This window comes from Zosterops lateralis (assembly GCF_965231275.1).
Source record: "Zosterops lateralis genome assembly, chromosome: 15".
Classification (NCBI taxonomy): domain Eukaryota; kingdom Metazoa; phylum Chordata; class Aves; order Passeriformes; family Zosteropidae; genus Zosterops; species Zosterops lateralis.
In genome coordinates, this window is record NC_139775.1 from 15,247,357 (window position 1) to 15,272,261 (window position 24,905).

At 52.6% G+C, this 24,905-nt stretch overlaps 1 protein-coding gene across 2 annotated transcripts in view; it reads left to right on the top strand.

The window, feature by feature from the left end:
* The first annotated feature begins 14,585 nt into the window (after nucleotides 1-14,585).
* The window catches only part of PIGQ (phosphatidylinositol glycan anchor biosynthesis class Q), a 29,399-nt gene continuing 19,079 nt past the window's right edge, over nucleotides 14,586-24,905 (top strand). Inside the window, exons 1-4 of one of the 2 annotated variants that reach the window (XM_083872709.1) lie at nucleotides 14,586-14,673; nucleotides 18,210-18,903; nucleotides 22,562-22,693; nucleotides 24,228-24,348. In XM_083872709.1, coding sequence (XP_083728835.1) covers nucleotides 18,236-18,903; nucleotides 22,562-22,693; nucleotides 24,228-24,348 — 921 coding nt within the window. In that variant the 5' untranslated portion in view covers nucleotides 14,586-14,673; nucleotides 18,210-18,235. The other variant, XM_083872710.1, reaches the window with a different exon arrangement.

Here is a 24,905-nt window from a genome sequence, read left to right on the forward strand (position 1 = left end):
TCCACACTTTGTATCCAGGACATGGTGGGGTGTTCTGTTAGCACCCAGGGAATTCATTAGCTTGGTGGCTTATTCCTTGGAAAGGGAAATGCTGAGCTGGGGGCAGGAAGGCAGGACAAAGAAGACAGTGACAAAGCCACAAACAAGGGATGTACACAGCACATCCCAGGAGCTTTACACACTCTGGGCCCAGAGAGGACAATTCCACTGTGGTGGCTGAAGAAGGCAAGGCCCATGTGGGACCTGGGACTCCTGGGTGCTTTGATGGACCCAGACAATATTAAGGCTCCTCTCACCTGATTGCATTCTGAACAAAGCTTCCACATCATCAAAGGGGTTTATTTCTCATTGCAAGAATTTGCTTAGGGCCCTGTGGGGTTATTGGTCTGTTCTCTCTGGAGGAGAGTGTGGGGTGGGGAGGGATATTCAGGAGAGATGCTCAGCTCAGCAGTGTAGCTCTTTTGAGCCAGCTTCAGATCTTCCTGATGGGCCATGTCCTGCTGCTTCCCAGCACGGCCTTGGTCCCACAAGGGAAGGTGGGAAACTCCACCAGAACAGACCCCAGAAGTTCCTCAATCCTCAATCCAGAGCTCAGGGAGGTGGCACTGCCCAGCCTTTCTGGGTGTGAATTGTGCTGTCATCTCTGGATGTCAGAACACCATCAGCACAGCAGACCCTCCACACCAAGCACCCTGCTCATATCACTGTCCCCCAACAACCTCCCAGTCTCCCTCCAGCCTCTTCTGCCATCCTGTGCCCCTCTGTCACCCCCTGCCTGCTGTCACCTCCTGTCCCCAGCTCCCCAACTGCCCTGGCAGCCCACACCCCCCTGCCAGCACCTTCCTGTTCCCATATCTCAGGGCTCCCTACTCTCCCCCCTCACCATCTCTTCTTCCATGCCTGGACCTTCACCTCAATCACTGCAGGAAAAACTCACAGGCACAGCCAGGAAGTTGGAGTCCTATTTTCTCATTACATCCTTCCCTGCCCACACCTCCTCTGAGGAACAACAAGTCCTGTAGGTCTCTCTGCCTACCTGGAAACCCCATCTCTCCCCCATTCCAAACATCATGCCATATTTTCCAGCAGATCCCCATGTGAATGTGGGCACCTTGGAGGCCCAGGACACCAGACGGGTAACTGAGGTCTGCGACCACCAGCCCTGAGCTGCAGCAGGAGATCCACACCCAGACCACCAGGCAGTGCTGCCTTTCACCCCTTTTTAGCCGAGATGTTGCCTGCACACTGTCACCTCTCTGTCCCCAGACACTGACTCCAGCCTGCTGCCAGAGCTCTGTGGTGCTCATGCTGTGAGCAGAGCATCCCTCCCTGTGTCACTCACTGTGTCCCTCACTTCTGCAGAAAGCTGGGGGGGGGAAGTGGAAGCTGGGGGCCAATCACACAGTATTTATTGTTCACAGTTTTACGAATGTACAAAACAAAAGCCAAACCATTAAAGGGAAAACCTCCAAGCAGGAGCTGCTGCTGGCTGCTTTGTTCTTTGCTGGGAGCTCTGCCTGCTCTGCGTGGATCCTGCAGCAGTTTCATGACACAGTTCCTAGTGCAGAGTCTCTGTTTTTGAGGTGCCAGGTGAGCCAGCAGCAGGATGTGGCTGGGTGTTGGCACTGGATGAGTGTGGTCTGTGTTTATGTGGGTGACTCTTTCATTCTGCTGGATCAACACCAGGATCCCAGTGGTTTGTCCCATGCTGGGGAGGGGGGCTGCCCACTGTGTGTGACAGCAGAAGTCAGGCTGAGATATGTCCTCACAGAAGCCAGGGGTGTCCTAATTCATAGAATCCCAGAATTCCAGAATGGTCTGAGTCAGAAGGAACCTTAAAGCTCATCTCTTTCCACCCCCTGCCATGAAGAGAGACACTGACCACTATCCCAGTGGGATCCCACATCCCACTATCCAACCTGGCCTTGGACATTTCCAAGGATGAGGCAACCTGTGCCCAGCTTCTCTGGGCAACCTTTGCCAAGGCTTCACCCCCCTCACAGGGAAGGATTTCTTTGTAAGCTAAACCTCCTCTCTTTCATTTTGAAGTCATTCCCCTTCTCCTATCACGACACTACTTGCTCCTGCAGAATTCCCTGCACACACACATGTGGCCTTTGCCTTCCATCTCCTTTACAATCTCCCATGGCTGGGCTTTGGGACCACAACACCAGACCCTGGATTCTGGTGCAGGGAAGAGCAGAGAGAGGGTGCATATCCCGTGTCCCCAGTTGCCCCTTGTCCCCAGGGGTGCTGGTAGCACCCCACAGAAGGGATGGCTCCCCTCTCTGCCCGGTCATGGCTGTTCAAGGCAGTCCCCTCCCCAGGGACTCCTGCCTGCAGGCCATCAGGGAGGTGGCTGAGCTGCTGGCCCCATTCCAGCTGAAAAGATGAAAGCATTTGCCCTTACATTTAAATAATGGATGGGAGTTGAACTACCAGGGTGGCTTATCCAGGCTGCAATCTGCAGCCCCAGGGCCCTCAGCCCACTCCAGCACAGGACCCATTACACGGCTATTTGGTCACCCTAAAGGCATCTGATAGTGAGCCATTACCCCCCCTTTACACGCAGGACCACCCCGATAGCCATCGTTCTTGGCCATGGTTGACCACACTCACCCTACTTGCATGTCCCCCCCATTTTCCTGCCATCCAAACCCACTCCCAATCAACAGGTGGAGGATGCAGCCAAATCCCTCCCCTGCTCCTTGGGCTGGGGGGATATGGGGTCACAGCAGGTCCCTGGCACAGCTCAGAGCCCAGCAGGTCCTGGTCAATGGAGCTGCACAATTTTTATGGGTTTCTAACCCCAGGTGGGTACAGCTGCTCCTGCTCCTTCTCCTCCAGCTCCAAGAGCAATGGAGAGCTCAGGGATTGGGAGGGAGGGAAGTTTCCTAATAAACAAACCCTGAGGGAAGGCTTATCTCAGGCAAGGCAGTGGAAGGAACCAGATCCCAAGGTTCCTTGTAAGAGAGGAGGTTGTTGGTACAAGGACATGGCCCCAGGGGAGCTGGGAGTGGAGGACACGGAGGGTGGGTTTGCTGCATTGCCAACCAGTTTTCCAGCCACAGCTGGTGTGACTGGGAGCTCTGGCTGGACGCCCTGCCAGGGCCCACAGCAAGGAGAGAGAGTACAGGGGCAAAGCAGACACCCCGGGACACAGGGATGGGACCAGAGCTCCTGGGGAAGGGTGGCAGGACGTCACGTCAGGCTGCTCATTGTGAGCAGGGAGCCTTGAGCATGAGGTGGGAACATCCCAGAGACCACTGAAAATGCAGTGCAGTCCCCAGGTTTCCCCAGCAGACCCCTGACAATGCAGTGCAGCCCCCAGGTTTCCCCAGCAGACCCCTGAAAATGCAGTGCAGTCCCCAGGTTTCCCCAGCAGACCCCTGAAAATGCAGTGCAGTCCCCAGATTTCCCCAGCTTGGTGGCAAAGGGCCAGTGACAGAATCTGGGGGCTGATCCCATGCTGGAAGAGGACATTCACTGCAGAGATACAGTCATCAGGAGTCCCAGGAGTCACCCACCCCCATGGAGGATGGCTGGAGCTGTGGTGGGCATCACCTCTTTCTTCCCACTGCACTCCAGCCTGGCAGGGCAACCATGGTCCAAGTGATGGAGCTGCAAACTCCCTTGGGTTTGCCCACAAGTGAAATATGTGGTAGAGCCAATGCCATGTCCAGAGTTGGATGCTGCCAAGCATCAGCAGGTGCTGGGTGGGACACCAAGAAATGGGGACGCATTTATTTCCAGGGGGAGTTCACCCCTTGCACCCCACAACGTTCAGCTGGGTGGTGGAGATCCAAATGGTTTGGGGCCACACAAATCCAGGGGCTGAGATGAGCAGGAAGGTGACTGCAGGTCACCCCACTGTGCCAGGGCACCCAGGCCCCACCTGCAGCAGGTGGGCAGGTGGGCACTCACTCGGAACTGTGGGCTACCAGGTGGAACCACCTGGGGACAAGAAGTGGTTCCTGCCCAGCACAACCAGTTTTCTCTTACCCCAAGGTGGGCAGGCCAGAGCTGGGAGCAGTGGAAAGTTACCAAACGTGGGCTCAAGAAGGGCCAAGGTCGGCCAGGAGATTTCTGAGCAGACATGTGAAGCTGCAAAGACAACCTGGAGCAGAATTGCTCCATCTGTGGCAGGAGGGAGGCAATGACCCGGCCCTGCAGCAGTGACAGGGCAGCTTTAACTGTGAGCTGAGGGCAGGGAAAGGTACCAGACTGACAGGACTCTGGAGCTGGGAAGACAAATCAGGAATTGTCCCCAAGGGGGTCTCATCACTCAAGAGGGCCTGTCCCAACCCACCTGGGGAAAGGCTGGGAAGGTTTTCTTTCTGCCAAATGACTGCATGTTGAGGGGGTAGTTTCCCCATTAACTTAAGTAAGGACTGGTGTTGTTCTTGGGAGCTCCAAGTAAAGTGTCCTGGAAGGTACTAACAGTGCCAGGAGAACTTTGTCTGTTCCTCACACCTCTTCTCAGTGTTGTTCCTCCCTTGCCTTGGAAGCTTAAGCACAGTAGGAGCAAGCAGGGGAGGCTGTGACTCCCCTTGAGGCACAAATGTTGCCCCCAGGGCTGGGAGCACACGGGGGAAGCAGCACAGATGTGCTGAGACCTGGCAGGGGCTGATCTGCCAGGGCAATGCTGATCAAAGGGACAGCCCAGCCCGGGCCTCCACCTGCTCTCAACCAGACTGCAGCTCCTGGGGAGGAACAGCAACTCCTCCTGATCCTCCTGGGAGCTCCTCTGTGGGAGGAACAGGAGCAGAGGCAGCCAGGAGCATCACTCCACACATTGCCTGTGGCTTCTCTCGGATGCTGTGCTCCCAGCTGTTTGTGGCAGCAGCACTTCTGCTCCTCACCACTCTCTCCACCATAACCACTGTGGTGGCATCCCTGCCTCGAGCCATCTCTCTGTGCCCTGGTGACTGTCCCCCGGCTCTGACAGGAACACTGCTGGTGTATTTTCAGTCCTGCATGAACTCTTCAACCCCCATCAGCCACAAACACTGAAGTGCAGAGCAGTCCCTGAGACTGCAGCTCCAGATCTGCTCCAGCAGCAGCCGTGTTCTTCATCCCCCCATAGTGTAACCAGTGTGGAGGAGCAGCTATCCCCATCTCCTCAGCTTTAAATGAGGAAAAACAGTACAAAAGGCTACAAAAATTTCCTGGAAAAACATTACAAAAGGCTACAAAATTTCCCTGGAAAAAACAGTACAAAAAGCTGCAAAATTTCCCTGGAAAAACAGTACAAAAGGCTGCAAAATTTCCCTGCTGCGTTTCCCCATCTGTTACTGCAATTGGAGGTTTCCTTTCCCTGCTCCTGGATGCCTGTGAATGGATCATTTCCCTGGGGTATCTGCCCAGGGCAGAACCTTTCTAGCTTTGGAGCTGGATCAAAGGCCCAGGGAGGGAAGCAGTGAGGGTTTAAGTACTTAAAAGAGCAGGGGCGGGTGAGAGCAGTGCCCTGGGTGAGAGCAGAGTGCTCTTGGGTCTCACCAGGGCTGATGCTTCCAAAGGCAGCCAAGCTGAGCAGAGAGAAGGTTTCCCTCAGGCTTTGCAGGCTAAGGCAGGGTGAGATCCCAAGTGCTGCTGCTGCTGTTTGATCAGCTCCTGCCTTCCTGCCCACTTCCCTGCCTGGAAGGGGCCCATCCCTGCTGGCACTGGGGCAGCACAGGAGGTGCCAAGTGGTACCAGGGCACTGCAGCTGCGTGTTCCCCACTGCTGCCAGGGGTGCAGGAGAACATGCTGAAGGTCAAATAGTTCAGAGAGAAGGAGCAAACATTCCTGCAAGGCAGAAGCTTCCTGAAGACCCAGAAGCATCTGCACAGCTGGGTACTGTGCCTGGGCAGCCCTGGCTCCTCCAGTCCAGGCAGTAACTTTTGCAAAGCCAAAACACCCACATAGTTTCCTCAAATCCAGGACTCGGAGACTCAAAGCACTCAGCCACTGTTATTTTCTCCCTGATTTTAAGTACAGGGTACCCAAGGATGTTGACAGTTTGTGGATTGGGTGGGAAGTGGGAACAGAAGGTGCAGGTTCAGGTGTTTTCTTGCCCACCTGTAGCCAATGGCCACAAGCCTGTGGCACACCAGCAGTGCCAGCCTGCACCTTCCCTCTCCAGAGGAAGAGCCAGAGAAATCCCTCATGGAAGACAAATTGGCTCAGTGCCATCCACAAGGGAATGTTTCCAGCACATCACTTTGTTCCACTAATAGCCATGCCCCTGGGATTTTACAGAGCTCCTGGACATCCTCCTCAGTGGGCTGAGCACGGAGCTGTGTTTGCAGAAATCTTCTGTTTGTTTGCCACTTCCTGCACAGCCTTGGGATGCTGTTCCCTGCCAGGACAGGAGGATGATTCTTTCCTCCCACCAGCCCTCCAGAGCAGGTGGAGAGGCCAGGATGGGGTGGACTGAGGCAGCCTGGTGAGAGCATTACCCATTACCAGCTCCATGGCCCTGTAGGTTTGTACCCCATTCGGGTGGAGAAGGGGGTGGCAATGGGGTGCTGCCATCAGGACAGGGATTCACCCACAGGGCTGTTCCTGGCAGGAAAGGGGCTCTGTGGCAGGGCCCCCACTCAGCTTCACAGCTTCTGGCCCTTTCCAGCAGGCTCTACAGGGAGCTTGATGTCCCAAAGAGGATTAACTCCCTAATCCTCTTGTGAGCCTTGTGAGCAAGGGAGGCTGCTGAGGAGGAGGGAGAAAGGGAGAAGCTGAGGCATCAGCTGAGCCCTTATCAGACTCTGGAGAATATTTTCCATTGGTTATCTAGCCAGCAACAGGGATTCCGGGGTGTCCATGCTGGCCAGAGGACAGAGCCAGGTCACTTTTAGGGACCAGAGTAGTTACAGCTTTCCTTGCTGGAGGGATTTCTGTGATGCCTGAAGAGGAGCTGAGCTCTTGCTCTCACCTCCAAGGAACCAAGTTTAGGAAGCCCCAGCCCAGTCTTAATCTGTGTGGGGGACCAGAATCCAAGAGCTGTGTCCCCCAGTGTCCCCAAGACCCTGCACGTCCCCAGGTGGACACTGCAGGCATTCCCTGGACAGTGGGGGAGTGCAGGCAGGACAGAGACTCTGCTCAGGCTGGGGATTGTGTTTTCTGTGTGTGGATGTGCAGTGGATGCTCCACAGTCCTGGGATACGACTTTCCCTTGCACACACAGACAGACACACAGACACACACACGGCACATTTAAGCTGTCCAATGCTCAGTGCCAATCATTCCCGGTTGTTCGGACAGACGGAGCCGCCTGGTGTCCGCACACAGCAATGACCATTCGGTGTCCAGCCCTCTGCCATCCCTGCTCTGTCCTCTCATCGCCCCTTGGCTCCCAGCAAAGCACCACAAGCCTTGCCCGCAGCCTCCTTGCCCTGACAGTGGTGAGGACAGGCTGGGGATTGCTGAGATCCTCTACTGGGGCTGGAGTGCTCTGTGTCCAGCAGGAGCCACAGGAGGGTTTTGCAGCCCCACAATTTACACTGGACTGACGCTGTGGAATTTCAGGTCTCACCACACTTTACCCAGTCACAGAGCTGTGCTCTAGGTGAGGAAATATTCAGTGGATGATTGTGGGTTGTTTTCTGTGACTTGGGGCAGTGGCCTTGACTTCTCCTGTGGGATCTCCTGCACACTTGTAATGTGCCCTGTCTCCCAGGGCTTGTGTGTTCCTTGTGGACACACAACCAAGAGCTGCTGCCCTTGGAAAAGCCACAGGGGGTGAAGTTTGCCAGTCATACCCACAAGGAATGTGCTTCAGGAAAGCCTGAACTGAACCCAAGCTCTCTTTGCCTTGGTCCATCTCTGGCAGCAGCAAGGCTGACCATGCCCACGTCCCTGAGCCCTGCAGCTCCTGGTGCTGGCGAGAGCATGGGCTGTGCCAGGGCTCTGCCATGTCACAGGCCTCTCCTGGGGTCTGGGGTGGCTTCCCAACAGGTTGTGACAGAGCCACAGTCCTGGAAAGGTGAAGCAGAGCCCCAGGGCCAGGCTGTGTTTGTTTATCCTGGTGATGGAGCACACAACAGCGAAACAAAAGGTCAAATCCCGTTGCCCTGGGAGATGGTTTTTGAAGCTGCCTCCCGTCCTGCTGGGGCTCGGATGGAGTGGCCCCAGCGCTTGTCATGTCAAGTTATTTTTGTAATTTTGGCTGGGTCTGAGGCAGGCATTGGGAGGTTCAGGGATACATTGATCCAGGACCAAAAGGGACTTAAACACCTGGTGAGAAAAGCAGCCAGCCCTGGGGCTTTGGAGGCAGATCCCCATCCCACAGCTCCTGCAGCCAGATGGACCCCAACCTGCTTCCTTAGTCCCAACAAAGCAGCTGCAGCTCCTCCAAATATCCCAAAAGGTGGCTGAGTCTGACCAAAACTTCACTTACATTTGGCCACTCTGAATAATGAAGAGACACAAACTTCTTCACGACTTTGCCAGTTTAAGGTGGGTGGTTTGAGCTCACTGCAGGCAAAGGCAGAGAGGGAACTCTCAGGAAGCACTGTCAGAAATCACTGCCAGGGAGGAAGGGCAGGCTCTGAGCATCCCCTTGCAGGCTGCTCTTGCTAATTCAGCTTTTGGGGCAGAATTAATAAATGCCACCACCAACTCCAAGCATGGTTTTGTCCAGTTGTGGGGAGCCTGGGTTGAGCAGTGTGGAGATGGAAAGGGGGGCTGTTCCAGCATTCCTCGTTGATGTGTCTCTTCTAGAGATGCTTCTCCATCACTGCACCTCAAAGCCTGACATGGCAAAATTCACTAATCTCCTTTTTGAAAGTGGGGAGACTGAGGCACCGTGCCCAGGCTGGGGCACAAGGGGAGGCAGTGGTGAAGCTATGAGGAACCCTGATTCACCATGTCGGTGTCCTTGTCCCACCCCAGCAGCTCCCAAGAGCGAGGAGCAGCAAATCAGCCCTTTTGAAAAGCCCCAAATCCCCCATATGCAGCTGGGTCCTCCCTCTGGCAGGAGCAGGCAGGTGGGACACAGACTGATCCTGGGGGAAAGGCACCTTGTGTCTCTGGGCAAGAGACCAGCACAGAGTAAAAACCATGTGGTTCAGCCCTTGTCTTGCTGCTTCTGGTTGTCAGCACAGGGAGTTCTTGTGTTTACCCAGACTTCAGGGCAATCACCCGTCACTAACAACACAACATCCCTGGGTCCCACTGCCCTGGGGCAGGTGAGGGAGCAGGACAGAGCCAGTGGGAGGCCAGCGCTGCCAGGGAAGGACAGGCAGCCCCCAGGACAGCAGGACTAAGGTAAAAAAAAGATCTGTGGTGCTGGGCTTTTATCCACAGGTGCTTGGCCTGAGCTGTGTGGGAGACAGTGTCAGAGCCCTCCTCTAGGTTTGGACCCCAAGCAGCTCAAGCTAGGCTCAGGATACACCACCAAGTGTCTGATGGCAGCTTTGGGTGCCCAGGAAGCAAGGTGGATGCTCCTGATGAGGGCTGTGTGGCAGTGGCTCAGTTTCCCCAGCTGTAAAATCCAGTTTTCTGGATTGAGGACTCTGTCCAGCTCTGAAGGAGGATCCTGACAAGCAGTCCTGGGATATGGAGGGCTTGTTTCCACCCAGCAGATCTCTGCTGCTGGAGACACAAGGCATGACCACCATGGGGAAGGAAATGCTGTTCCCAGGCCCCAAACAGCAGAAATTGGTATTCTGTATTCGCTCATCCCCACCATTGTGTATTTGCATTAGGTAACTCTGCAATTATTCAGGGATGGCTTTTAGATAGTTGTAGTATTTGCACATGAGAAGGACCATTTGGCACCGTGTGCCTCAGCTTCCTTCAGCTGTGGTCTGGGGAAATGTCACTTTGGTGAGCACCATAAGGGATGTGATTCAGGCAATCATGGGGACATGGGGCAATAAAAGTGGAGTGATGGCTGGCAAACAATTCAAAACAGCCAGGTGTGCCCATTATAATATAAATTATAATCACATTTAAAGCAAAGTAAAGCTATGCCTCTCCAGGAGCTTTAATGAGGTCGTATTTCTCTTAACGTTTCCCTTGCCAGCTCCTGGCTGTGTGTTACAAGCCATGCTCCAGCCAGGCCTGGGGAGAACGTAGCAAAGTTGGGCTCCCATTGCTGCCTGGTTTTGAAACAGAGGGAGAGTGTGAAAAGAGAAATTTGGATTCTCATGGTGGCTCTCTTGTCTGAAAGAAATGGTGAAGATTGAATGTATCTTTCAGAGCAGAACCTCCCTTTTGCTTCCTGACAAGTTGTTGGCTACTTCAGAAATAACTGATCTCTGCTGATCTCTGCTCTCTGTGACAGGGACAGGACCCAAGGGAGCCGTGCCAGGGGAGGTTTAGGTGGAGATCACAGAAAGATTCTTCCCCCAGAGGGTTCAGGCACTGCCCAGGCTCCCCAGGGAATGGGCACAGCCCCGAGGCTGCCAGAGCTCCAGGAATAATTGGATACCACTCCCAGGGATGCACAGGGTGGGACTGTTGGGGTGTCTGTGCAGGGCTGGGAGTTGGACTCCAACCAAGATTCTTGTATCCTTCCAACTCAGGATATTCTGTGGTTCTATGAAACTATTTGGATGGGAAAGGGGCTGCCCTGAGCAGAGACATGCACTGGCCACGTTTGACATCTGACATGTGGGAGTTGAGGAATTGTCACTCTGAGTGACTCAAGCGTTATCATGGATTGAGCTTGGTTTGGAGAGATAGGGCTCACAGAAAATAGGGGTAACAAGTGTTAAAGACCTGAAAAATGCCACAATCTCAGGAACTGGAGAGTCTGAGGTCACATTCAATATGTTGACACACAGAGCTCACCTTCACATACAAACCTTCAGGCCACATCTGATACCAGTTGAGCTGTTGGACCTTTTTGGCTTGTTCCTCCAGCTGCAGATCCAGCTTGGTGACCTTTTCATTTCTGTGCCAAGGTCCTTGTTTGTCTTTATTTCATAATTACCTGGCAATAAAGTGACAGTCTCTCTGGCATGAAGTGAACCCAGACTAGCCCCAACACCTTGACCCTGGGCAGATAACAAACACCACAGCTTGGCCACAGAGATAGCAGCAGGCAGGGAGAGTCATGGTCCTAACTGCTTCCCCCACACAGGGACAAGAGATTTTGTCATGGACTACACGGTAGAGACCAGCCAGCTAAAGCAGAAGCTTCTGAAAACCATCTACAGCCTCCAGCTGAAGTCATTTACCACACTGCAGTCAGCCAGCCCCCTGCTGCACAGCCAGCGTGGCATGGGCATGGTGAGCCAGCACCAAGTCCACCAGCTGGCAGATAAGGCCAAAAGCCTGTGTGGAGATCTGGACAACATCAAGAACCTCCTCCACTATTGCCAGGATGACTTGGTCTGGCAGATTCCCAACCCCACTGGCAGCTGCTATGGGGGTGTCAGTGGGATCCACTGCTCCCTGGATGGCTCTATCTATGTGACAGCTGAGAGTTCTCCCTGGGTCCACGTCCTCAGCAGCACAGGCCACACACTGCAGGCCCTGCCCTGCCAGCAGACGGGCAAGGGAGGCAGCATTTTCTTGCCAGAAGACGTGACTGTGACCAGGATGGGAATGGTGGCTGTAGCTGACATGGTGAATGAAGCCATCTGGATCTTCAACCCTCACGCCAGGCTCTCCAAGAAGGAATGGATAAAGATCAGGAAGGTTGGTTCCCCCAGGGGAATTGGAGTGGACTCCATGGGCAAGATCCTGGTAGCAGACTATGCCCAAGGCCAAGTGCACAGCCTTGCTCTGGACCACGCCTGCAGGACACTCAGTGTCCAGTCTGTCCCCAACCTGCAGGGACCTCGCTACGTCAGTCCCGTTCCCAGGGGAGGCTTTGTGGTCAGTGAGGAGTGTGGAGACGTCAAGGTCTTTGTGAGCAGCCACAAGCTCCCCTCCTCCCTCAGCAGCAAGTACGGACACCAGTTTGGTAACCCTGCTGGGGTGTGTGTGGACAGGGATGGCAGCATCCTGGTGGCAGACGAGCAGCGCCGCACGGTCCACTTGTTCCCAGAGCACGGAGCTCCCATCTGCCTGGTGTCCACAGGGCTGCAGAGGCCTGCTGGCATGGCTTGCTCTTCCTCTGGGCACCTTTTTGTGGCAGATACACTGGAGAACTGTGTCAAAGTCTTTAAGTATTGTGTGAGGCCCCCGTACAGACCCACTAATATTGGGGCATCATTGGGTACTGAGCCCAACCAAACACAGAGGTGGGGAGGGGGCATGGTTCCACTGTAGTCCCACTGAGCTGTGCATCTGTTGGTGGGCTGAGAGCTCCACTGCTCTCACAGATTCATGGAACAGAATCATGGAATGGGTTGGGTTGGGAGTAAAGACCATGTCATGGCAGAGACACCTTCCACTATCCCAGGTTGCTTCAAGCCCTGTCCAGCCTGGCATTGGACACTTGCAGGGATGGGACATTGCCCCAGACCTGACTGCCTGATGGCCCCCAGCTTCCCCAGGACTAGACCAGCTCTGCACCCACCACAGTATGTAAAGGATGACCCAGCTACTCAGAATTGGTCTTGCATTGGTACCTTGCATTGGCACACCCTCAATTCCTTGTGTGTTTTACAAGGTAATATAAATATTTCTCCTCTCTCCATGCAATTTTGATGTGCCATGGTCCCACCTTCCTGATGCCAGACCATGGCCAGAGGGGTGAGGTCAAGCCAGAAGTCCATGTTCTATCACAGAATCAATGGTTTGGATTGGCTCCTTAAAGATCACCTAGATCTACACCTTGCCCTGAGATCAGGTTGCTCCAAGCCCTGTCCAGCCTGGCATGACTGAGCCAACTGGTCTGCTCGAATTCATTCTCAGGCTATTAGAGTGGGTTTTGCAATCCGAGAACAGCACTGGGTCTGCAGCAGACTTCAGGAAAAGGATAAGATGAAGTAACTCCTTCTGTGCTGCATTCCTGACCTCTACAGGGAAGCAGCAACCACTGCACGGAGTGAATTCCATATGGAAACGTGGAACTCCTCACACTGCCCCCGTCCTGGGGCTGGAGCTGCCCTTTTATCCTCCGGAGAGGAGGGCTCAGAGCAGAATCCGCTGCCTTTATCAGCAGGGGCCAGGAGAAGGCGGGCAGGGTGTGCCTGCACAGGGACGGGCACGTTCTCCTCCCTGTCCCAGCCCTCGGTCTGGGCACGGAGCTCAACGGCTCCTCGGGCTCTGCTGATGTCCCAAGTCACCTCCTCTCAATCCTAAATGATCCCTGGAGAGGGCCTTAGCCCCTCCTGTCCCTGGAACAGGCGCTGAACACAAGAGACAGCTCGTGGTGCCCTCCAGGAGCCCTGTCCCTGCAGAGTGGGGCACAGCAGGAGTGGGGTTGTGTGGTCTGCAGGGACAGGGACAGGGAATCAGCCTGTCCCATCCTGGGAAGCTGAGCTCCCTCTCAGAAGACCTAATCTCCCCCATCTCATTCCCAATTCTGTGGCGTCCAACAACAAAAATAAAACCTCAAACCTTTTCTCTAGCCCATCCCCACCTCTGCACCTGCTCTCCCTTTCCATGTGAGACCTTCTTATGCTCCCCAATCTCCTGTCCCAAGCCCAGTGCCGGACACAGGACAAACCCTTGGGCACCTGTTGGCACCCGTGGGCTCTGCTGGGCCGGGCTGAAGCATTGATTTAGAAGAATTAAGGATTTTAGTTAAAATAGATATTGCTGAGGTAAGATAGCTAAGCTTCCCTTTTGTTAACAGAGGCCGGATTGAAGGAACTGATAAATCATGGGACCCATCAAATTACCAATAGACCCCATGAATACAATACAATACAATACAATACAATACAATACAATACAATACAATACAATACAATACAATACAATACAATACAATCATAAATCAAACAGTCCTGGAAAAACAGGATTCGGTTGTCACATAACACTAAAAGGTTAAAAAGTCAGAGCTGAGGAAGACAATCTTTCTTCATCATTTTGGGACCCCACCTCATAAAAAAGACCATCGACCCATTTCAAATAATAAACTCCCCATGTTTAATGGCTTTTTGGCTAATTACCGTACAGATTGGGGAATGGGATGTACCAGAGTTATGAATGTACATTTGTGTTTTGGGTATTCAATACTCCTGTACATAAAAGACCCTGTGACCATCTGTAAATTGTGGTGTGTGTTTGGGAGCGATCCCACACGCTGCCATAATAAACATACACTTTCTAACTTTAAACTGTTAGAGAGTCTTTGTCTGTCATAGTTGGATATTGGTGTTAGATCAATATCCATATTTTTTTTAATAATTCAGGGTATCCCCTGGGGCGGTCAGGATGGGGGTCTGGAGGGTCCCAAAGGTGAGTCCTTGGGCTTTAGGGATGAAGGACAAGGGGGTCCCACAGGGAAAGGGGAGTGCCTGGCCTGTGGGATGAGGGACAGGAGGGTCCCATGAGAACACCGGAGCCCCTCTATTTTGGTTCTAGAGCACAACGCGGTGCTGTGAGGGCAGTTGAGCTCCTGGGGATGGAGCCGCAGTGTCCCACAGGCACAGCCCAGGCCTGGCCCCGCTCCAGCCCGGCCGGGCGGGGGGCACGGCCCGTCCTTATCGCCCGCCTCAGGCCGCGCTCGGGCCCGCGGGAAGGCGCCGGGACGGGCCTGGGGAGTGGAGAGCCGGGAGAGGGGCTGGAGGGGCCTGACGGGCCGGGAGAGCGGGGAGCCGGGACACTGCGGGGCCGGGAACCAGGGTACGGCAGAGCCGGGAGTCAGGAGGGCACTGCGGGACCGGGAGCCAGGGCATCGAGGAGCCGGGGGCCAGGAGGACACCGCGGAGCCGGGAGCGGAGAGCCGGGAGCCTGAGGACCGCGGAGCCGGGATCCAGGGCACCGCAGAGCCAGGAGCCGGGACACCGCGGAGCCGGGAGCCAGGGGGGCACCGCGGGGCCGGGAGCCGGGAGCCAGGGGGGCACCGCGGAACGAGGGCGGCGGGCAGTGGAGCCGGCCGGGCCCGTCCCGCTGCACAACCGGCGGCAGCGCCGTCTCCGGGCAACCGCGGGCGGAAGCGGCGCGGCGGAGCGGGCGGTAGGAACGGGCCGGGAACCGGGGAGGCCCCGACGGGCCCATCGTGACACCGAGGGGTTGGAGCGTGTCCAGGGAAGGGAACAGAGCTGGGGAAGGGGCTGGAGCATCAGGAGAGGCTGAGGGAGCTGGAAAGGGGCTCAGCCTGGAGAAAAGGAGGCTCAGGGGGGACCTTGTGGCTCTGCACAACTCCCTGACAGGAGGGGACAGCCAGGGGGGGTCGGGCTCTGCTCCCAGGGAACAGGGACAGGATGAAAGAAACAGCCTCAAGTTGTGCCAGCAGAGGTTTAGATTGGACACAGGGGAAAGTTCTTCACTCAAGGGGTGCTCAGGCCCTGGCACAGCTGCCCAGGGCAGGGGTGCAGTCCCCATCCCTGGGGGCACCTGCAGACAGGGGTTAGTGATGAACACAGCACTGCTGGGCTGATGGTTGAACTTGGTGATCCTAAAGGTCTTTTCCAGCTTTAATAGTTCTGTCTGTTGTGGCTCTGCACAACTCCCTGACAGGAGGGGACAGCCAGGGGGGGTCGGGCTTTGCTCCCAGGGAACAGGGACAGGACAAGGGGAAATAGGTTTAGGTTGTGCCAGGAGAGGTTTAATTTGTATATAGGTAGGATAGATGGGGGAATTTCTTCACACAAAGCATTGGTCAGGCAAAGTCACAGCCTGGCCAGGGCAGGGGTGGAATTCCAGCCCGGGAAGTGTTTAAAAAGTGCATGTGGCAGTTGAGGCATGGTTTAGTGCTGGGAGAATGACTGGACCTGATGGTCTTAAAGGGTTTTTCCAACCTTTACAATTGCACAAATCTATGATTCTTAATATCTTGTCCCTAACCCCCCTGCAAGGAGCATGGGATGCTCAGGTTTAGGTCTGCTGTGGGATCAGTCCCCCTTGGCACAACCTCTGGGATGAGACATGGGGCACATCCTGCCACTCACCTTTTCTTTTCTACCAAAAATTCTGGAATTAATCAGTCCCGGCATCCTGTATTCGTTTGTTGGTTGCATGAACACATTTTAGATGTTGTTTATTATTTTGTTCTTTTTGGTGACCTGAGATCATTGCGTTAGTGCTCTCAGAGAAAAATGGATGTTTTCAGCAGAAATGGGTGGATCTCGAAGATTTTAGGCACTTGATAAACAGGGGCTGCGTGAGCATTGGTAGAATTTTTCTGTTAAAATTGGCAGCAGTGAAGCAGTTGACTGTGATGACATTTGATATTTCAGTCTCTTGAAATGAATGAGGTGGATGCATGACAAGTCGTGGATTGGGGAATATGAGGCACATTAACATAACAATAGTTGATCAGGCAGGTTTTCAGCGATCAAGATATTTTGTACAGCCTGAAAAATCATATCAGAATCTTCTCTTCCATGTCTCCAGCAGGCAAAGGGCAGATCATTTGAGCTACAGCCAGAGTAGTTGAGTGCATTAAACTATGTCAATTTAAAAAGTTGGGGAAGGTGTAAGAGGAAAAACCCACAAACTAGAGAAGATAAGGATGAGAAGTGTTTCTACTCCATGAGAAATTTTCCCAGGGGATTGTGGCTGTCTTTAAAAACAATCTCAGTGAAAAATGTGTGTCTGAAGAGTCAGTTGGCAGTTCCTCTCTGAAATGTCCAGTGGATGGACAGATCTTTAAGGGCAGCTGTGCACAGACACTGAGAGTCTCTTGTAGCAATAACTCTCCTCCCTTTGATGGGAAAAACACCATGGAGCTGTCTTTGATGTTCTTCCTTGGACTGAATTTTCCCTTTTACTGCAAAACTGCAAAGGACGTCCCAAGGCTTCCCTCTCCTGAGGGATTTTGTTGGAAGCACGGTGTTCAAAGGTGCTGGAAGCCCTCACTGCTCCAGAGATCTTCCAACCCCAGCAAGATCTGGAGGCCACAGAGGGACTTCATTTCTCCCTGTTTGACCAGAGGGATAACCTCAGAGCCCTGGAGTCTGTGAGGATCTCAAAGGAATCACAGATCATGGAATGGTTTGACATGGAAAGGACTTTACAGACCATCTCATTCCACCCTGTGCCATGGGCAGGGACACCTTCCACTGTCCCAGGTCACTCCTGGCCCATCCAACCTGGCCTTGGACACTTCAGGGATGGGGAGTCCCCAACTGTGAGTGATTAATCACTCCCCATAGCTGCTCCTCCATCCCTCCGTGCTGTAGGAAATTCCCAGGTGCTGAGCTTCACTGCCTCAGCTCTCCTCTACTGAGGGAGAGGAGAACAAAGCCAGCAGGCCCTTCCTGCTGCCCATCCTCTCTCCGTGCTGTAAATACCCTCTGTGTTCCCTTTCCAGCTGACTGGGTCCCTGGCAGAGGAGCAGCCCCGGGGCGCTGCGGAGGGAGTTTTCATTTTCACATCCCCAACAAAGCGCTGAAGGACGGGGAAGGACAGCGGGCGCCGCCTGTTCTGCGCCAGCGCCCCCCTTACTGCAATCACATTCCTGTTAGAAACCTCCACCTTATTTAAAGAGACGCTGTCGGCTGCCTCCAAGTTCCTTGCTGGAAAAGCCTCCCAAGGCCATCGAGATGTGTTCTTAATGATGGGGAGAAAAGCATTAAAATAAAGCAGAGGTGCTTCTCCTTTTTTAGGCTGTTGAATCAAATGAATTAAAACTGCTTCAATTAATCGCTGTAGTCCCTTTTGACAAAGTGATTGTGTTGGTTTCCAGATGAGAGGGGTGAGGCAGGAGGAGCTGAGTGAGGAGATCAGGGTTGCTCTGTGAGTTTGCTGCAGAGCAGAGCTCTGGGTTGTAAGGTGGTAAAGGAGGCTGAACAGCATGAAGCAGAGTTTGATTGTTGGTAGCAGCAGGAAACACTCCCCAGAGGCACCATGGTGTGGTCCCTTCTTTAGGAAGTGCTCCAGCACATCCAGTGTGGGATCCAAGATCTAAGATTGGGTGAATTCCAGATCTTGGCTGCTCTGATGGGCTGTACCACCATGAAAGATCTTCCCAGGACTGGGAGAAGGGCTTTACTGGGAAACTCTGGGCTCACCTTCCCTCACTTCAAAGACTGTAGATCATCAGGAACCTCATGAATGTGCGTATGGCTGTTGGCTGTCACTAATGTCATTATTCAAGTGGTTGGGTTTAGTATTTTCAAACATCCTTAGTTCTCCTCTCTGGTGGCTTTGGCCAGCTTGGATTTTCCTTGCATTTACTCACCATCCTCAGGTTTAATTTCTGTGTTTATTGTCAGGTATTCGTCCCTCCAGGGGCACTGCCATGGTACTGAAGGTGTTCTTTCCCTCGTGCTGCTCCTCAGCAGAGAGCGGCATTCTGATCGGCCGCTGGATCTCGGAGCAGAACTCTGCTGTCATCCTGGCCGTGGTGCACTTCCCCTTTATTCCTGTCCAGGTCAAGCAGTACCTGGGGGAAGTTCAACGTGTGACTAAAGTCAATGTTTCAGTGCTTGGCTCATGGAGCAACAGCAAACAGGAGAAAGAAGAGAGTCTCAGTGAGTTCTTGGAAGACCTTGGGACCATATTCTGCCACGAGCCATGGATCCAGATAAGCAAAGAGGGAGACAGCAAATTCTGGAGCTGTTCCACCCTTCAGAAACACTCCAAGAACCCTCAGGAGGAGGAGGAAATCATCCTGGTCTACTACGACCAGCGCAAGGTGATGCTTTCCCATCTGCACCCCCCTTTGGACACATCTGGCCAGGGGGCAGAGGACTCCTCAAAGCTCTGGGCCATCTTTGACACGGTGGCCAGGAGCCAGGTGCTGTTCATGACAGACAGGTACGACGAGGGGCCCGTCAAGCTGACCCACTGGCAGTCGGATGGGGTGGAGGCCAGTATCATCGTGGAGCTGCTGAAGCAGGCCTCTGTGCCAGCCTGCATGCTGCTGACACTGCTGCTCTCACTGCTCTCTGGGCTCTGCAGGAGCAGGTAGGTGATGTGGCATCAACCCGGTTCTGTTTTGCCTGGCAGTGTAATTTGTGTTTAGGCATTGCAGGATTGCTGCTGGACCCCAGTGAGAAATGTGATACAAAGTTGTTCTGTGGGAAACAGAATCACAGAATCACAGAATGTGTAGGTTGGAAGAGACCTTCAAGAGTCCAACCCAGCCCTAACACCTCTAACTAGATCATGGTATCAAGTGCCACATCCAGTTTCCTTTTAAACACATCCAGGGATGGTGACTGCACCACCTCCCCGGGCAGACTATTCCAGTATTTAATCACTCTTTCTGTGAAAAACTTCTTCCTAATATCCAACCTGTATTTCCCTTGGCACAGCCTGAGACTGTGTCCTCTGTCAGTTGCTGCCTGGAGAAAGAGACCAACTTCAGGAAGTTGTAGAGAGTGATCAGGTCACCTCTGAGTCTCCTTTTCTCCAGGTTAAACACCCCCAGTTCCCTCAGTCGTTTCTCATATGGTTTGTTTTCCAATCCCTTCACCAGCTTTGTTGCCTCCTCTGGACACATTCAAGTGTCTCAACCTCCTTCCTGAACTGAGAGGCCAGAGCTGGACACAGCACTCAATGTCCTTCCTAAACTGAGGGGCCAGAACTGGACACAGCACTCAAGGTGTGGCCTCCCCAGTGCTCAGTACAGCTGGGGAGGCTTGGGGATTGTTGGATTGCTGGATATGCCCCTGTTGTGTATTTGCACAATGGAGCTGGTTAATGGAGCTTAATATTTGCATGTGATCCAGATTTGGAAAAATTGCTTCTCATCTCATATCTGAAAATTCTCCTCTGAATTGGAAAATCAAGATTTAGTCGTTTTATGTTAATTTATTGCTGTAATTCCATATATTTGGAAATACCTCAAAGATCTCTTGCTGCTTAAATAATGCAATGACACAATGTCACTGGATATTTTTTTTTTTTTTTTTTTTTTTTTTTAATCTGGATAGTTTTCCATTGAACTTCTGAAAATTGTTCTATATAGTGCGTGGCAAACAAGTGGGAGTATTTCTGGCAATGCACAGTCGATGTGCAAAGGGTAGGAGACCACGCAAGGAATATTTTTTGCTTTCTCCTTCAGTCCTCACAGAGAGGAGACTTCCCATAGCACATCTTGCAGCCGCTCTATTGAGCTTTTTGCAGTATGTTTGTATTTTTATTTCAATAAGCATGTGTAGGTATTTCCTTTCCAAAGGAAATATGTGAGTAGAGTAGAGGTTGTGCCTATCACCCAGTGAATGTCCAGTGCAGCCCAGGCCCCAGAGCTGCTGCTTTCTCCCTGAGCTGACAGGGTCTGGCAGCTGGTGTTTGACCCATAATTCTTCACCTTCAGCCATCTGTACATAATCCCACAGGTAGAGCGTTCCTCCTTCCCCTCCTTTACATCTCAAGTGCAATTCTCTCTGCTCTAGTCAAGTTTTGCCACACCAGAGTTTGTAACCACCGAGCTGGGGCATAATCGGAAGGGAAAACTCGTCTGCTCTCGTGTCTTGGTGAATCTGTGAGCCCAGGTGTGTGTGTGATCAGTGGCCAGAGCAGTCACCCCCTTCTCCCTCCCCTGCACTTTGCTCTTTTCTCCACAGCCTCAGGTCCCTCCCCTGACAAGGCAGCTGAAGAACAGTGCATTCATTTGTCTCCAAGGTGGGAGGCTGTAGCACAGAGCTGAGTAACTTGGAGACCTCAAATTAAGAATGATTCACAGCACAGTGCGTGTGTTTCAAACCCAATGTGCCTGAAATTTGAATGGTGAGGGAGGGGGAAGCGGGGGGGCTTCAACACTCCGGTCCTTGAGCTGACAAACTGTGCACAAAGTGGGGTTCAAAGGGCTCAGGGGGATGTGGGGAGGAAAGGGACAGCAGTCCCAGGGGACTGAGCAGGGTTTAGAGGAATCAAACCCTTGTGATGGGTGTGAATTGTGTAAATAGCAGGGGCACCCCAGGGTGCCCATCCTGGCCTGTCCTGGAGGCATCTCCTGCTGGGCACAGGCTGGCATGGTCCATTTCCAGGTGAAATCCATGGAAGGCACACACAGATAGCAAAAACATCCATCTCCAGGCTGTGCTCAGTAATGACCCAAGCAGCTGTGCAATTTCCAAAGTGAAGCAGGATACAAGAAATAATGGTGGTGTGTGAAATGAATGTAACCTGAAAGACTGTGCCAAAGCAGCACAGGAGAGCAGGTGAAGTGACTAAAAGTGACTGTGGATTCCTGGACCTGTAATAAAAAACAATGAAACAGTGTGAAAATAGTGCAACAACTGCACTGACTGGTGTAGTGTACTTCTGTGTACAGGGGAGGAGTGATCCAAATTATGTCCACATCAGAATTTATCCCCCAAACCAAACCTGGTGTTGCCTGGTGATGCCTGGTGTTGCTGTGGTTTTTGTGACCAGCCCTGCACCCAGTACTGTGTCACTTCAGCCTGCACAAATCACCATCTGTCCTTGCTTTATAGGTGGTGTGGTAATAAAAGTAACTCCCCAAAATAATTGAGCATCGTTTAGTACTTTGCTTCTGAGTCATAAGAAAAGAACCTTGTGACTGTTTCCTCCCCTACAAGCTTAATGTGGATGTTAACTTTGAAACCTAATTAAATGCTAAATGTTGTGTTAGCTACATAATGCTGGTCACGGCAAGGCAGTGGAGAGAAGGTAGAAGTAAAGACCCTGAAAAAGGAATTTGGAAGTAATAAAGAAAAAAAAAAAAAAAAAAGAAGAGAAGGATCAAGTGGAAGATAAAAGAAAAGAGCAGGGGGAAAGGGGCATAAACTGCATGGAGAGCATGGCTTTTTTTATACCAGGCTCACACCACACAGAGACCACACAGGAGACTTGTGATCACCTCTGCTCTGGAGCCAGGCTGGCAGAGCTGGGGCTGCTCACCTGGAGAGGTGAAGGCTCTGGGGGGACCTTGGAGCCCCTTCCAGGCCCTAAAGGAGCTCCAGGAGAGCTGGAGAGGGACTGGGGACAAGGGATGGAGGGACAGGACACAGGGAATGGCTTCCCACTGCCAGAGGGCAGGGCTGGATGGGAGATTGGGCAGGAATTGTTCCCTGGGAGGGTGGGCAGGCCCTGGCACAGGTGCCCAGAGCAGCTGTGGCTGCCCCTGGATCCCTGGAGGTGCCCAAGGCCAGGTTGGGATGGGGCTTGGAGCAGCCTGGGATAGTGGGAGATGTCCCTGCCCATGGCAGGGGGTGTGGAGTGAGATGAGCTTTAAGATCCCTTCCAACCCAAACCATCCTATGATCCATGATGAGTAACTGATTTGTGCTGCAGTTAATTGTTGCACTGAACACAACTTGACTCTGCTCTCCTGGAAATCAGATGCTCTCCTGGCATTGTGCAAGCCCAGCAATGTATCCAAAAGCAGAGGCTGGAATCAGGATTGCCTTGTGGCTTTCTGGGAAGAGTGAGACGTGGTTGACAGAGTGCAAATGAGAGCTTGGGTTGTGTTCATGTCTTGGTCTAGCAAGGCTGCCTTAATTTTATTAACCTTTCAGAGAGTCGTTAACATCTAATCACCAGCTGTGGTTGCACAACCTTAACTTAAACACTGACTGTTCTGCATGGATGTTGGCTGCTGGCCTGCCTGCTGCATGGCAAAATAAAGAGGAGACATTCCCATGTGTTTCTGCAGGGTGCTGAACTTTTGGCCTTTGTCTTTCTTGTGGAGCAAACTCTCAACTTGTGAGCAGCTGGGACATCGCCTGCAGCACCTCCAGGTCATCAGCAGCAACAAGAAGGCTCAAAACCAAAGTCAGCTGATGAGGTATGGGGTACATGTAAAGTGAGGTGTGTCTTGGCTCTATTCCTGTCTCCTGTGTGGAGCCCAAGCCATGGATCTCATGCCTGGACAGCACTAGGTCCTCACTGCACCCTGTCATGTTGCTCTACTCCCTGCTAGTTTACACATCTTTACTCTGCATTGTATCCATATGCATATATATCTGTATATTTATATGTTAATTATGCTTTTGGCCAGATACCTGCCTTTTTCCCTAGCCCAGGAGAGGCAACTGGGATATTGCACCCCAAAAACATGTCCTGCACCCATGTGTGAGTGCTTTGCTGTCACTACTCCCACAGGCTCACTGCTTTTATATGTGGTGCTGTCAACCACAGCCATCCATCAGTGTTAAATGACACTTTCCATAAGAGCAGAAAGGTTTAAATGCTCCCCTCTTTCACCCACTCTTTTGGGGAAGCTTTTTGTGCAGAAACTGCAGACCAGAAACTCCACTTAGGCTGTTAGAACAGTAACAAAGTGTAAGAGAAAAAGCAAACATGCAGCACAGTGAGAGGAACAGAGCAGAGATCTGAGACAGATATTGGATGCCCTAAGGCTCTTCCACAGCCAGTCTTGTTCTGTGGTTCTCTGATCCTGCAGTAATAGACTCCCAGGGAACACTTAAAATAGATTAGCAGATTTGAAGGCTGAAAGTAACTGTGATTGTTCAGTCTGATTTCCTGAATAACTCACATCATGGAATTCCATTCAGAAACTCGAGTGAGGAAGGGGCAGCTCAGCAGCCCTTCTGGGTCTGTGTATGAACCCAAAACCACTATTTATTCCCTTGTCTGGGAAAGCCATCTGATCTCAGTGTGGCTGTACCAAGTGCTGGTAATTGGTAAATCCCCCCTGAGTGTGTATAAACCTTTCTGTCTAACATTCCTCTTTGTAGCTTCAATCCCCTTTTTGCTCCATACCAAGAAAGGTTTCATGGTGTGGCAGGCTCTGAATGGCTTCGAGTTTAGAATCATGGAATCACAGAATATCCTGAGTTGGAAGGGATCCATAGGGATCATCCAGTCCACCCCTGGCCCTGCACAGACACCCCAACAATCCCACCTGTGCCTGAGCATTGTCCAAACACTCCTGGAGCTGTGGCAGCCTCGGGGCTGTGCCCATTCCCTGGGGAGCCTGGGCAGTGCCTGAACCCTCTGGGGGAAGAACCTTTCCCTGAAATCCAGCCTAAACCTCCCCTGGCACAGCTCCAGCTGTTCCTTTGGGTCCAGTCCCTGGTCACAGATTGGAGCTGCTCCTTCAGGAGGAGGCTGTAACCAGCTGTGAGGTCTTCCCTCAGTCTTCCCTTCTCCAGGCTGAACAAACCTGTGCTGTGCTTGGCTACAGAGGGAGCAGCACACCAGTGGAAGTGATAAATTTCCAAAATTGTTCCTCTTCACTGAGTTGTCCTGGCGTCCCTGGGACATTAAAGGTGCTACATAAGCAAAGCCAACAACTATCATTGAAACATTAAACACTGTCCTTCCTTTATCTCTGTTTCTCTCTGCCCTGCCTGCAGGAAAGCCAACATCTTTGTGTCTCTGCTGATTGATGTGGCCCTGGGGATCCTGCTGATGTCGTGGCTGTACAGGAAGAACCGCATTGGTCACCTGGCTGACACTCTCATCCCTGTGGCTGATGTAAGTCTGGCCAAATCTGATCCCCTTTCACCTGCTCTGGGCCCTGCCCAGCTCCTGCCTGCCGTGTCTGGAAAGAGGCAATGCCTCATTTCAGAGAGACCTCTCTGAAGTCATGCAAATTAGGTCTCCTCAAGAACAGTGAAATCTTCAAATCAAGCCTGTTGGGGCTGCTCCAAAGAAACTTAGCTCTGCTTTGCATGCGCTGTGAATAGTAATTAGATGTTTATGGGAGGGCTCCTCCAGCTTCTAAGGGAACAATTATGGCTTGGACAGAGCTCTGCAGCTGCAGGTTGGGTGGTTATGGAGCCACAGTGCTTTTAATTTTCTGTAGTCAACAGAAAGTGTCAAGATGTTGGTATATGGGTTGTTTGTGGTGAAGAAAAAGCTGTAACCTGGGTTGAATCTGATAAACTGTTGGAAAGTCAAACATGATAAGCAGAGCAGCTGTGCTTGTGAAAGGAGTTTCATGGGGAAGTCCAAAGGCTTTGCTGGTCAGGGTAGTACAAACACCTGAAATCCTGCCTGAGAGCTCTGGGGTATGGATGCTAAACTAGGAG